The sequence below is a fragment of the Neoarius graeffei genome, chromosome 2, assembly GCF_027579695.1.
Source record: "Neoarius graeffei isolate fNeoGra1 chromosome 2, fNeoGra1.pri, whole genome shotgun sequence".
Lineage (NCBI taxonomy): Eukaryota > Metazoa > Chordata > Actinopteri > Siluriformes > Ariidae > Neoarius > Neoarius graeffei.
This window is the reverse complement of record NC_083570.1, coordinates 40,267,995-40,282,887: the sequence shown is the minus strand read 5'-3', so window position 1 is coordinate 40,282,887 and position 14,893 is coordinate 40,267,995. Positions and strand designations below refer to the sequence as shown.

The 14,893-nt window shown below is 44.5% G+C and overlaps 1 protein-coding gene across 1 annotated transcript; it reads left to right on the top strand.

Annotated features, from left to right (window-relative positions):
• The first annotated feature begins 3,259 nt into the window (after positions 1-3,259).
• On the top strand, positions 3,260-4,889 carry LOC132869426 (piggyBac transposable element-derived protein 4-like). The gene is made up of 2 exons (XM_060902731.1): positions 3,260-4,783; positions 4,866-4,889. Exons 1-2 carry the CDS (start codon positions 3,260-3,262, stop codon positions 4,887-4,889), a joined length of 1,548 nt encoding a protein of 515 aa, XP_060758714.1.
• Positions 4,890-14,893: the final 10,004 nt, after the last annotated feature.

Genomic DNA, 14,893 nt, shown 5'->3' with positions numbered 1-14,893 from the left:
TTAGGCAGTGCTCTGTTTACCCCACAGTAATGCTGACTGTTTTCTCTCAAGTCAGGAAGATGCACACAGAGAGCAGAAAGAACCTGAATGCAGGCACACTGACCTGGCCTACTGCAGTGTAAGATCAACACAGACACTTGCTGTGACATGCAGCCTAGTGAGGTATTGGTGCAGAGTGCTAAAAAAGCTGTCATGGAGTACAATTCAGAACATTAGAGTGACACTTTGTGTTTTTGTCAAACACTGGAGCTTTGTATTCATTCTGAAGGTTTATTGTTATTAATATTGAATAAAAAGTAACTTGGATATATCGTTGTTAATTATCATTCAACTTTTAGGTAAATTATTTTAATTTGCATCTTATAAGGATTTTATAAGGGAAATACGGATTTTGGAGGTTGGTTATACAGGTTTGATTGACCAAAGGTTGACATGTATGCAGCCACATATAAAAAAGTTATACTCCTCCATGCTCTTCCAGGTTTTCATCTGTGTGTCCATGTAGAGTGATGTCTGTAGCACCAAGTAGTTTGAGATGTCGGGGAACTCAACAGATGGATAATTTTCCAACTCATAGGAAAAATCCTTCTTTGTTTGCATGTAAGGATCTAATCCCACTGAATGGTTTCTATATCCACTTCTTTTGAGTGTACTTTTTGGTTTTAATAACTTGCTTGTTTGCTGTACACAAACATGGCAAGAAGTTCTTGTGTTAATCGCCCAGACTCAATTGTTGGATCATTAATCCCTTTTGACTGAGAATGCCCTGCATGCATGGTTTTATGTTGGCTTCTGGCACATCCATACAGTTTTAAATGCAATACCTACAATTAAAAACCGTTTGTTTTATTGCATTTATTTAATTCCTGGGCTCCCATCTGTAACAGGGAGTGATGCTGCATTCCATTCATACACTTTATAATAGATTATTAGATTCTAATAGAATAGATGAGGCAAAATAATTGGGAATCTTTTTTAATGGGCCCTGACTCATTACAAATATAAACAGGTAGGCCTCAAAGTAGAAAAGGTTGAGAACCCCTGGTGCAGTACACTGACCACAAAACACCTTACATCAATAAATTATTACTATTTTAGCAACTGCAATCTGAGCTCCTGCTCAGGATATTCAATGTACACATAAGATAGTGAATATACCCAGATAAACTAAGGTAATGTAAGTGCCCACTTAATTATGTTATGGGTCAAATTGACCCGTTTTAAAGTTTGAAGATCTAGGAAAAATAGTTAAAAGTATTTTTTCAGTATGAAACTTCTGCTTGCCTTAATTAGTGTAATCAACATATAATATGAAAATGGTTCATCTCACATATTTGCAACCATCCCCTGCATGTTTATATCACATAGATACTGTTTGGGTCAATTTGACCCAGCAGTCAAACTGGAGGTAAAAGGGTGTCAGAAATGTCAGACTATTGCTTTCTTTGCAACTGTGAGACATGTTTCACCCCAATCTCACACACACACACACACACACACACACACACACACACACACACAGGTGCAGCTGTTAATATTTTTGACGAGAACCATTTATGTTCTCATGGGAAAACTCCACTCACACACACACACACAGGTGCAGGTGTTATGACTTTTGACGGGAACCATTTACTAGTGGATCTCAAAAAATGAGAATACCATGAAAAAGTTCCTTTTTTTCATAATTTAATTCAAAAAGGTAAACTTTCATATATTCTATATTCATTGTATGTAAATTGAAATATTTAAAGCCCTTTTTGTTTTAATTTTGATGATTATGGCTTATAGCTCATGAAAATCAGAAATCCAGTATCTCAAATTATTAGACTATTCCCTAAGATCAATCAAAAAAAGGATTTACAATACAGAAATGTCCAACTTCTGAAAAGTATATTCATTTATACACTCAATACTTGGTTGGGGCTCCTTTACCATGAATTACTGTATCAATGCGGTGTGGCATGGAGGTGATCAGTCTGTGGCACTGCTGAGGTGTTATTGAAGCCCAGGTTGCTTTGATAGTGGCCTTCAGCGTATCTGTATTTTTGGGTCGGGTGTTTCTCATCTTCCTCTTGACAATACCCCATAGATTCTCTATGGGGTTCAGGTCAGGCAAGTTGGCTGGCCAATCAAACACAGTAATATAATGGTCAGCAAACTATTTGGTAGTAGTTTTGGCACTGTGGGTAGGTGCTGGAAAAGGAAATCAGCATCTCCAAAAAGCTTGTCAGCAGATGGAAGCATGAAGTGCTCTAAAATCTCCTGGTAGATGGCTGTGTTGACTTTGGACTTGATAAAATACAGTGGACCAACACCAGCAGATGACATGGCACCCCAAATCATCACAGACTGTGGAAACTTCACACTAGGCTTCAAACACCTTGGATTCTGTGCCTCTCCACTCTTCCTCCAGACTCTAGAACCATGATTTCCAAATTAAATGCAAAATGTACTTTCATCTGAAAAGAGGACTTTGGACCACTGAGCAACAGTCCATTTCTTTCTCTCCTTAGCCCAGATAAGACACTTCTGACATTGTCTCTGGCTCAGGAGTAGCTTGATATTAGGAATGCGAAAGTTGTATCCCCTTTCTTGAAGATGTCTGTTCGTGATGGGTCTTGATACACTGACACCAGCCTCAGTCCACTCCTTGTGAAGCTCTCCCAAGTTCTTGAATCAACTTTTCTTGACAATCCTCTCAAGACTGCGGCCATCCCTGTTGCTTGTGCACCTTTTCCAGCCACCCTTTTCAGCAATGACTTTTTGTGGCTTACCCTCCTTGTGGAGGGCATCAGTGATCATCTTCTGGACAACAGTCAAGTCAGCAGTCTTCCCCATGATTGTGGTTGTGTGTACTGAACTAGACCAAGAGATACACTGTGTTCATACTGTTTTACTCAAACTCGAAATGAAATATTCTAATATTTTGAGATGGGTTTTTTATGTGTTTGTACTGTATGTTATACTGATTAAAATTAAAATAGAAAAATGCTTGAAACATTTTAGTTTATGTGTAATGAGTCTATAATATATAACATTTTCACTTTCTTAAATAACTGATGGAAAATATTGAACTTTTTCACAATATTCTAATTTTTTGAGATGCACTAGTATGTTCTCGCAGGAAAACTCCACCCACATTCAGTGGATACTCAACAGGGGAGGGGCAAAACATATAAAAGATTCTCTGCATGGGAGTCCTACCAACATTACACTCTGTCAGGCAGACCTTTACAAAATGAGCAGCAGAAGCAGAAGGATGACAGTCCAGGAGGCTCTGGAGGTAATCATTGATCATGACAGTGAAATAGAGGAGGATATGTCTGAAGATGAAGACTATCTTGAGCTAAATTCTGATTCTGATGATTCTGATTTTGAACCAGATGAGGGAATTGCTAGTCCTATTCCTCCAAGCATGACATTCATGTCAAAAAATGGTGAAATACAGTGGTCTTCATCCCCAAATATGCGTCAGGCAAAACTGTCTGCAGAAAACATAATAAAGACAGTGCCAGGGCCCACTAGGATGGCAGTGACTCGTGTGACTGACATCAAGTCAGCTTTTGAGCTGGTCATGCCAGATTCAATACAGAAAATCATTCTGGAAATGACTAATCTAGAAGGGAGGCGTGTTTTTGGGGAGAAGTGGAAGGAGCTGGACAAAACACATTTAGATGCGTATTTGGGGCTCCTCATCCTGGCTGGGGTCTATAAGTCGAAGGATGAATCGACAGCCAGTCTGTGGGATGCAGAGACAGGCAGGGCTGTATTTCAAGCCACAATGTCTCTGGAGACTTTTCACATTTTCTCCAGAGTAATCCGATTTGATAATCGAGAGACAAGGGCTGGTAGATGGGAGAGAGACAAGCTGGCAGCTATTAGGACAGTGTGGGACAAGTGGGTAGAGCAACTTCCACTACTCTATAACCCAGGCCCTAATATCACAGTGGATGAAAGGCTGGTGGCATTCAGAGGTTGCTGCCCATTTAGGCAATACATGCCTTCCAAACCAGCTAAATATGGGATAAAAATCTGGGCAGCATGTGATGCAAACACCAGCTATGCATTGAGCATGCAGGTTTACACTGGAAAGCCGGTTGGAGGAGCCCCAGAGAAGAATCAGGGCACAAGGGTCGTGCTCGACATGGCACAGGGTTTCAGGGGACACAACATAACCTGTGACAATTTTTTCACAAACTACAACTTGGGTCAGGAGCTTCTAAAGAGAAAGCTCACAATGGTCGGAACTGTCCGAAAGAACAAGGCTGAACTCCCTGCTGAGCTGCTGGTAATCAAGAACAGGGCCTCTCAATCTTCCATGTTTGCCTTCACAGACACCACAGCCCTAGTGTCTTACTGCCCCAAAAAGGGAAAAAATGTTGTGCTCATGAGCACTCTGCACAAAAATGCTGAAATCAGCACAAGAGAGGACCAGAAACCAAACATGATCCTTGATTACAATGCCACCAAAGGGGGAGTAGACAATTTAGACAAAGTAACAGGGTCCTACAGCACCAAACGAATGACTGCGCACGGGCAATTGGTCATCTTTTATAACATGATCGATGTATCGGCCTACAATGCATTTGTCATCTGGACTGAGATCTTTCCTGACTGGAATGTATCAAAGCTGTACAAGAGGCACATCTTTCTCGAGGAGCTGGGGAAGGCGCTTGTGACACCACACATCCAATGGAGGCAGCACCTGCCAAGGACCCCAGCCGCTGCAGCCACGGTGAGGGAGATCCAGGAGAGGACTGCATCAAGTACACCAGTGCGTGAGGTAAGTAAGTAAGTAAGTGCGTGTGTGTGCATGTGTGTGTATAAGTGTATGAGAGTGTGTTGTGTGTGTGTCTTGGGATCAGCAAAAAGACACCATAGTAAAGTAATCATGGTCCTCTTGTTTATAGGTTGCTGCTGAGGGGAAAAGAAAGAGGAAGAGGTGCCAGGTCTGAAGGCCATCTGACGATGTCAAGACAAGCATGACCTGCGCGAAATGTGCAAAATTCATTTGCACAAAGCACAGTGTGATGACATGTCACTCCTGTGCCGTGTAAGATGTACAGACAGACAGACACACGCACACACACACACCTTGTTCATATTGCAATTGCTTGTTTGTTGTATTGTTGTATTGCGATTTTGTTCATTTCTGGTTCACAAACAGTGCATGTATGTAAAACAAAATTTAAATATTATGTTTCAATGTTGTGTAAAACTATTGTGTTTTATATGTTGGTCTTTCAAATGTAATAAAGTGGTGAAACATTAAAAAAAGTTTGAACGTGTATTTTTTTTTTGAAAAACGAGTGAATTATCATAATTGGACCATTACCTGTTAGAGGTAAGGAACACCATTGCACTAAATATTGATAGAATAGTTAGTAATGGAGTTAGTAATGAAATATTAACAATGCTTGTTAGGATTTTTTTGGTTTCGGACATCTCATCTCATTATCTCTAGCCGCTTTATCCTGTTCTACAGGGTTGCAGGCAAGCTGGAGCCTATCCCAGCTGACTACGGGCGAAAGGCGGGGTACACCCTGGACAAGTCGCCAGGTCATCACAGGGCTGACACATAGACACAGACAACCATTCACACTCCCATTCACACCTACGGTCAATTTAGAGTCACCAGTTAACCTAACCTGCATGTCTTTGGACTGTGGGGGAAACCAGAGCACCCGGAGGAAACCCACGCGGACACGGGGAGAACATGCAAACTCTGCACAGAAAGGCCCTCGCCGGCCACAGGGCTCGAACGCGGACACACAGCGCTAACCACTACACCACCGTGCCACCCAGGTTTCAGACATCTTTTGGATAATTAAACATGCACCGGGTCAAACTGACCCGGGAACAGCATTGCTGTTCCTGACAAATGAACATAAAAGGAGGGTTAAGACAGAGCTTAATACTGAGATAACTATAAACAAAGACTGCAAGAGTTGCATGTCTATAATACAAAGTCAGTAACTGCAATCTGAGCTCCTGAGTCTAATAGACTGAGATAACTATACAATGACTGTGCGAGTTGTATGTGAACAAGTCCTATAATAAGTCTTAATTCCCGAGGCTCAGGGGATTTCAAGCAGATTTTCTTCAGAGCCGTTGCAAAAATCAACATCTCTCACAGACCTATCCAGCCGCTGTCGTAAAAATCAAAGTGAGGTTCACCCCAAAACGGCACATGTACTATACACGGGGTATAGTGAGTACAAGGATACCCTATTGATGAATACGAGCAGTAGCCGAACAGCCGACACGTGTATGTACACAGTAAGCCTACTGCAGCATCTTATCATTTTGGCTTGTGAATATGCATGTTAACAATATCATAAACATAAAAGGATGGTGCACACCCTTTACATATAGTCTACAGTGCAGTCCGGGAATACAGTATGTTATGCCAATGCCTGAAGTTCCCACGCCCTGTTAAAATCCAACAGGACTTGCCCAGCTTGCTTTTCACTGCATTCATGTCATGAGTGAAAAAAACCTAAGCTAGGACCTACTATTAAATATAAATTTATACCATAAACTCTTCAGCTCAATCTTACAATTTATTTATTAATTTTTTTAAACCTTATTAATTAAAAAACAGCACGCATATCTCGGTATCTGCAATACAATCAAGTCAGAATTCCAAGTAGCCATGTACTAAAACTTTTTTGGACGGGCGGTTGGGGGCACTGGGTACCCGTCTCATCTCATCTTCTTCCGCTTTATCCGGGACCGGGTCACGGAGGCAGCAGTCTAAGCAGGGAAGCCCAAACTTCCCTTTCCCCAGACACCTCGGCCAGCTCCTTGGGAAGAACATTGAGGCGTTCCCAGGCCAGCCGAGAGACATAGTCCCTCCAGCGTGTCCTGGGTCTTCCCCGGGGCCTCCTCCCGGGGGGACATGCCTGGAACACCTCCCCAGGGAGGCGTCCAGGAGGCATCCGAAAAAGATGCCTGAGCCACCTCAGCTGATTCCTCTCTATGTGGAGGAGCAGCGGCTCTACTCCGAGCTCCTCCTGAGTGACTGTGCTTCTCACCCTATCTCTAAGGGAGCGCCCAGCCACCCTGCGAAGGAAACTCATTTCGGCCGCTTGTATCCGCAATCTTGTTCTTTCGGTAATTACCCAAAGCTCATGACCATAGGTGAGAGTCGGAACGTAGATCGACCGGTAAATTGAGAGCTTCACCTTTTGGCTCAGCTCCTTCTTCACCACGACGGACCGGTAAAGTGACCGCATCACTGCGGAGGCTGCACCGATCCGCCTGTCGATCTTTCGCTCCATCCTTCCCTCACTCGTGAACAAGATCCCGAGATACTTAAACTCCTCCACTTGAGGCAGGACTTCTCCACCAACCTGGAGAGGACAAGCCACCCTTTTCTGGCCGAGAACCATGGCCTAGGACTTGGAGGTGCTGATTCTCATCCCAGCCGCTTCACACTCGACTGCAAACCGCCCCAGTGCATGCTGAAGGTACTGGTTTGAAGAAGCCAACAGGACAACATCATCTGCAAAAAGCAGAGATGAAATCCTGTGGTTCCCAAACAGGATTCCTTCCAGCCCCTGGCTGCGCCTAAAAATTCTGTCCATAAAAATTATGAACAGAACTGGTGACAAAGGGCAGCCCTGCCGGAGTCCAACATGCACTGGGAACAGGTCTGACTTACTGCCGGCAATGCGAACCAGACTCCTGCTCTGTTCGTACAGGGACCAGACAGCCCTTAGCAAAGAGCCCCGAACCCCATACTCCCGAAGCACCCCCCACAGAATACCATGGGGGACACAGTCGAATGCCTTCTCCAGATCCACAAAGCACATGTGGACTGGTTGGGCAAACTCCCATGAACCCTTGAGCACCCTATGAAGGGTATAGAGCTGGTCCAGTGTTCCGCGACCAGGACGAAAACCGCATTGTTCCTCCTGGATCCGAGGTTCGACTATTGGTCGAATTCTCCTCTCCAGTACCCTGGAGTAAACCTTCCCTGGGAGGCTGAGAAGTGTGATTCCCCTATAATTGGAGCACACTCTCTGGTCCCCTTTCTTAAAAAGAGGGACCACCACCCCAGTCTGCCACTCCAGAGGCACTGTCCCCGACCACCACGCGATGTTGCAGAGGCGTGTCAACCAAGACAGCCCCACAACATCCGGAGACTTGAGATACTCAGGGCTGATCTCATCCACCCCCGGTGCCTTGCCACCGAGGAGCTTGCAAACCACCTCAGTGACTTCGGCTTGTGTAATGGACGAGTCCACCTCTGAGTCATCAGCCTCAGTCTCCTCAGTGGAAGACATGATGGTGGGATTGAGGAGATCCTCAAAGTATTCCTTCCACCGCCCGACAATGTCCCCAGTCGAGGTCAACAGCTCCCCACCTGCACTGTAAACAGTGTTGGCAGAGTACTGCTTCCCCCTCCTGAGGCGCCGGACGGTTTGCCAGAATTTCTTCGATGCCGACTGATAGTCCTTCTCCATGGCCTCCCCGAACTCCTCCCAGTTCCGAGTTTTTGCCTCCGCAACTGCCCGAGCTGCAGCACGCCTGGCCTGCCGATACCCGTCAGCTGCCTCAGGAGTCCTGGAGGTCAACATGGCCCGATAGGACTCCTTCTTCAGCTTGACGGCATCCCTTACTTCTGGTGTCCACCACCAGGTTCGGGGATTGCCGCCACGACAGGCACCGGAGACCTTGCGGCCACAGCTCCGAACAGCTGTGTCCACAATGGAGGTAGAGAACATAGTCCACTCAGACTCAATGTCCCCCGCCTCCCTCGGAAGCTGGGAAAAGCTCTCCCGGAGGTGGGAGTTAAAGACCTCCCCAACAGAGTGCTCGGCCAGATGTTCCCAGCAGACCCTCACCATATGTTTGGGCCTGCCAGGTTTGTCCAGCTTCCTCCTCCGCCAGCGGATCCAACTCACCACCAGGTGGTGATCAGTTGACAGCTCAGCCCCTCTCTTCACCCGAGTGTCCAAGACATAGGGCCGGAGATCAGATGAAACGACTACAAAGTCTATCATCGACATCCGACCTAAGGTGACCTGGTGCCACGTGCACTTATGGACACCCCTAAGCTCGAATATGGTGTTCATTATGGACAAACCATGACTAGCACAGAAGTCCAATAACAAAACACCACTCGGGTTCAGATCGGGGAGGCCGTTCCTCCCAACCACGCCCCTCCAGGTGTCACTGTCGTCCCCCACGTGAGCATTGAAGTCCCCCAGTAGCACAATGGAGTCCCCAGTCTGAGCACCCCTCAGTACCTCTCCCAGGGACTCCAAGAAGGCCGGATACTCTATACTGCTATTTGGGCCGTAGGCACAAACAACAGCAAGAGCTCTCTCCCCAATCCGAAGGCGCAGAGCGGCGACCCTCTCGTTCACTGGGGTAACTCCAACACATGGCGGCTGAGCTGGGGAGCTATAAGCAAGCCCACACCAGCCCGCCGCCGCTCACCACGGGCGACTCCAGAGAAGTGGAGAGTCCAGCCCCTCTCGAGGAGCTGGGTTCCAGAGCCCAAGCTGTGCGTGGAGGTGAGCCTGACTATCTCTAGCCGGTACCTCTCAACCTCCCGCACAAGCTCAGGCTCTTTCCCCCCCAGCGAAGTGACATTCCATGTCCCAACAGCCAGCCGCTGTGTCCGGGGATCAGGTCGTCAAGGCCCCTGCCTTCGACTGCCACCCAATCCACACTGCACCAGTCCCACTGGGTACCCCCCCCTTAAATCTCTGCCAGGAGTATGGTGTAAGTACATCAGAAAGGTACTGTGGGGCTAGACCAGGGCTTTTCAAAGTGTGGGGTGCGCCTCCCCTGGGGGGCACCAGAGTTCTTCGGGGGGGGGCGCAACGTGAGGAAACATAAACCAGAATAAGTTACTATTGCAGACATTTAGCGAACTTCAGCTAGTCTTTGCCAGAGACAAAATGGATCGATTTTTAGCACCTAAAGCTACAGTGAGTGAGGAGACAGAGTCTGGGCCAAGCAAAAAATCAGACCCTCCAGGATTTCGCGATGTTGCGATTTGCAAATTCAACCAATCCCCGCGAATTCAGGGCGGTGTTGCAATTATATCCAATCACCGCAACCTTCCCGCAAATTTGACCAATCGTTGGCGTCGTCTTGAGGTGACGTCGACAAACTACCTTCCGCCTTACTTCTGTGTATACGTTCAAGAGAAGCAGCATGCGCACAGTGTTGCCAGATTGGGCGGTTTTAAGTGCATTTTGGTGGGTTTTGAACATATTTTGGACTGGAAAACATCAGCAGTATCTGGCAACACTGCATGTGTGAGTCAGTGTTTATATAGGCTTAAATTCTGTTACTGAAAGTGTGTTATGTTTACAGTGAAGGACTGTGTGCACTTTACATTATTTTTTTTTACTTAATACAAGAAATTAATGGATGCCAACATTTTTGCCAAAATGGTATTTTATTTTCCATTGTTTAGGCAGCTTCAGCATCATACTGTGAGATTCTGTTCAAATTGTTTTTTTCTTCTATGAAGCCTGAGCCATTTATTTTATTAGTTTATAATTATTGTTTAATTTAGTCTTCAGGAGAGACTGCCTGCACACAGTACTAGTATTAATAGTTTTTTTTTTCTTACATGAAAGCTGAGGCATTTATATTATATTTTAAGGTAACTTCATGTTGTGCTGTGAGGTTCTATGCACTTTAACTTTTGAACCAACAGGTGCATTTGGATAAGTAAAGCCTATTTTTCTGCATTTTTGTAGTCCTGGTAATCTTTTATATTGGTAAAGTTGTTTATAGGACCATTGCTCAGTGTCTTTGGTTTTTAATCAATAGTTTTTCGGTAATAACTTAATATTTAACATATCACTCAATTTTAATCACAAAAAGAGAAAATCGCAACAATTTCTCGCAACTTTCACTTCCTCCCGCAATGTAATCGCAACAGAAACCTAAAAAACACCGCAACTTTCATCTCAATTTTTTGGAAAAAACCCCGCAACATCAGACATTTTAGCCTGCAACAATCACAAAAAAGGCCCGCAAAATCCTGGGGGGACTGAAAAAAGAAGGAAGTATGACCACGATTATTTAAAGTTTGGATTTTCATGGACTGGATCTGAAGATGCTCCACTGCCACAGTGTGTTGTCTGCCAAGAGGTGCTAGCTAACGATGCTATGAGATGTTTAAAATGTATAAAAAAAATATGTTTTAAAAAGCACAGATGTTTAAAATGTGTAAAAGAAAAAAATAAAAATGTGTACAACAACTATTTTTTTAAAAATACAAATGGAACATTAAGTATAGCAACAACAAAAATTGTAGGGGGGGGGGGGCGCTGTTGTTTATTTGCTCTCTGAGGGGGGGGCTGACTCTCCCACACTTTGAAAACCCCTGGGCGAGACCATTAAGTGCTTTCAAAACAAAAAGTAAAAATTTAAAATTAACTATGTACTTTATTGGTAGCCGGTGCAACTGAGCCAGGATGGGAGTGATGTGCTGTCTTTTAGTTCTGGTTAAGAGTCGAGCTGCTGCATTTTGAACCATCTGTAGTCGCAAGAGAGTTGAATGGGTCAACTCCAGATACAGCATTACAGTAGTCCAGTCAAGAAGTAATAAAAGCATAGATTACTGTTTCCAGGTCTTTTGGGGATAAAAGTGACTTTACTTTTGCAATATTTCTAAGATGGTAAAAAGCTGCCTTTCACAACATTATTTAATAATTTATTGAAATTCAAAAAGCTGTCCATAAACACACCAAAAATTTTAACCTCATTATGCAAATTAAAGGGGTACCAAATATAATATATACAGTTGCTGATGTGACAAAGTAACGTATTCTTAAGTATTCTATCAAATTTATATACTAGAAAACAACGAAATATCTTGGTAATTGTAAATATAATACTTTATACGCTAAACCACACAAGAGTCGCCATTTTTAAAAGACTGTGACGTCAGCGCTACCCACTGCACTAGCGGAACTCTCCGAAATAGAGGAGATAAGCGTGTAATCATGGCGTCGGGCGCATCAAGTGAAAGCGACAGCTCTGTCGAATCATACGAAGAGATCCCGCAAGACACACTGCAAGCAGGCTATGGCTTAGAAGGGTACCAGTTTGAACCTAGGAGAGGTACTCTCGACTCCGGTGATGAAATAAGAGAAGAAAGCTCGGATGACGGCGAGGATGAGACTGATGCTGACCATGGGCATGGCGAGCGTGGGGCAGAGCGTCTGCGTGCAGGTGACACGGCGTGGTGCTCGTGCAGAAAATGTAACGTGGAGTTGCTCACGAGTCCAGCAGAATTTATTTGCTGCAATGAAATAGGCACCACCCGTGGACTTGTGAAATCGTCGCAAGAGGCAGAAACAGGTATTTCACACGTGCTATTCCCAACCTCAATGAGCCAACACAACTGGGCACATACATACGTCATGAGTGTTACGCAGAGAAAATGAACGTGCATTCTGATTGGATAAAATTAATATCATGGCGGGCTGTTCAAACTGCGGAAATAGTTTGCTCAAGCTACTTTCAAAACACTATAACTTTCCAACCTTAGAACAAAAAACTTTTGTAAGTCTTGAATAAGGTTCGTTAATGTGTGTTTTATTGTTATATTTACTCTATATATTGCCCTCTGTTCCCCTTTAACAGACAGTGGACCAAGAGTAGAGCTGATACTGGAGGCTGAGCTGGAAGGTTCAGAAATGATCACTTCAGATCTCATCATTCAACTAAAGGAAATTCCTTGTCATCCAGCATTTTATGTCCTCCACAGAGCTAAACAAGTTCATCATAGAACATGTACTGTCAGATGAAACTGGTAGGTAAAACTGTGTGTCATCTGTATATCAATGACATGAAATGTATCTCTCAAAAATTCAGCCAAGGGGAAGCATGTATAGTGAAAATAGGTGAGGTCCCAAAATGGAGCCTTGGGGGATGCCACATTTAATTGGAGCAGAGGAAAAGGAGTAATTTCCTATTATGACTGAGAGCAGGGCAGGAATTTCATGAGGGCCACGAGGGCCATGGCCCTCATGCCCTCTCAATTTGGCCTTGTGCCCTTGGACAGGGTGTCTGCGGAGTCTAAAAAAGTCTAAAATTACACATTTTCAATTTTAGGCTTAAAAAAGTCTAAAATACAGAGATATTTTGCACTGTTGGTCTAAAATCTCATTTGGGTAATTTAAGACCTAGGTTACATGCAGAATTATTCTGCACGTAGAAAATCTTCCCGGAAGTTCCTTTCAGCACCTAGATGTCACCCGGGATTGGTTGGCATCTAGGTGCTGAAAGAAACTTCCGGGAAGATTTTCTAGTTTCGGTTGTGTTGCCAGATTGGGCGGTTTTAAGTGCATTTTGGCTGGTTTTGAACATATTTTGGGCTGGAAAACGTCAGCAGTATCTGGCAACACTGCCGGCGGGGAGATTTCCTGGTTCCGGTTTACGGCGCTGACTCAGTTCGTGCAATCGCTGGTGTTGCATAGGCTACCGTGTAAGCTCTGTCAATTTCAGCGACAAATTAAAAATGGAAGCGGACGAATTGGTTCCTAGTAAGGGGTCAGTCATCTGGCATTTTTTGGATATCGTGAGGAGGATGTGGAACAGCAAATGCCAGTTTGTAAAGTATGCAAAAAAACCTGTCATCACGAAAGGCAGCAGCACAACAAATATGTTCCATCACCTAAAACTCACCCGGTACAGTATGAAGAGTCTCTTAAACTCCAAACTACTTGCCCACGAGCTAAAACCCCCACACAAGCTAAACAAATGACCATAGCGGCCTCGTTCTCCAAAGCCACCCCATATGAGAAAACGAGTCAGAGAAGGAGAGCTATGACGGATGCAATCACTAACGTCATTGCCGAAGACATGATCCCAGTTAGTATAGTGGAAAAACCAGGCTTCCAAAAATTACCAAACACACTCGATCCCAAATATGAGTTGCCTGGTCGCAGACATTTTACAGAGAAGGCAATACCGGAATTATACACATCTGAGAGGCAGAGCTAGAAAACATTCAGTTCAAAAGTGTGCAAAGAGAAAAATTATGTTTTGCAGATTTCTCTCTTCTCTCCCTCAATCTCTCTCTCTATTGTGAATGTTCCAGTGGTTCTCAGTAGTCAGGTTAATAGCTTGGAGATCTCATCTCATCTCATTATCTCTAGCCGCTTTATCCTGTTCTACAGGGTCGCAGGCAAGCTGGAGCCTATCCCAGCTGACTACGGGCGAAAGGCGGGGTACACCCTGGACAAGTCGCCAGGTCATCACAGGGCTGACACATAGACACAGACAACCATTCACGCTCACATTCACACCTATGGTCAATTTAGAGTCACCAGTTAACCTAACCTGCATGTCTTTGGACTGTGGGGGAAACCGGAGCACCCGGAGGAAACCCACGCGGACACGGGGAGAACATGCAAACTCCACACAGAAAGGCCCTTGCCGGCCCCGGGGCTCGAACCCAGGACCTTCTTGCTGTGAGGCGACAGCGCTAACCACTACACCACCGTGCCGCCCCAGCTTGGAGATCTATTTTTTTTAAATAATTTAATGAATGAGCACTTTTCTTATTTAGGCCGAATGTCTTTCTCAGTGCTGAGCTTGCACTTTATTGGTTTGAGCTCTGAGCAGCTCTGTATTGTGTTGCCCCTTTGTTGCAATTTTCAAGATTGTTTTTGCAGTTTGTGCCACATCTTTGTTGAATAAAAATAGTCTTATTTCAATTCAATTGTGATTAATCACCAACATGAAAATTTAAAATGTGTTGTTGAAAACCACCTGTAAAGGTAACCAAGAATGTTATTTAATCTGCAGGGATTGTAGTGAAAATAGTAAAGAGTAAAAGTTAGATTTCATGGGGTCCTTTAGAGGAGATTTAAATATATCGAGATATATATCGTATATCGTGAAA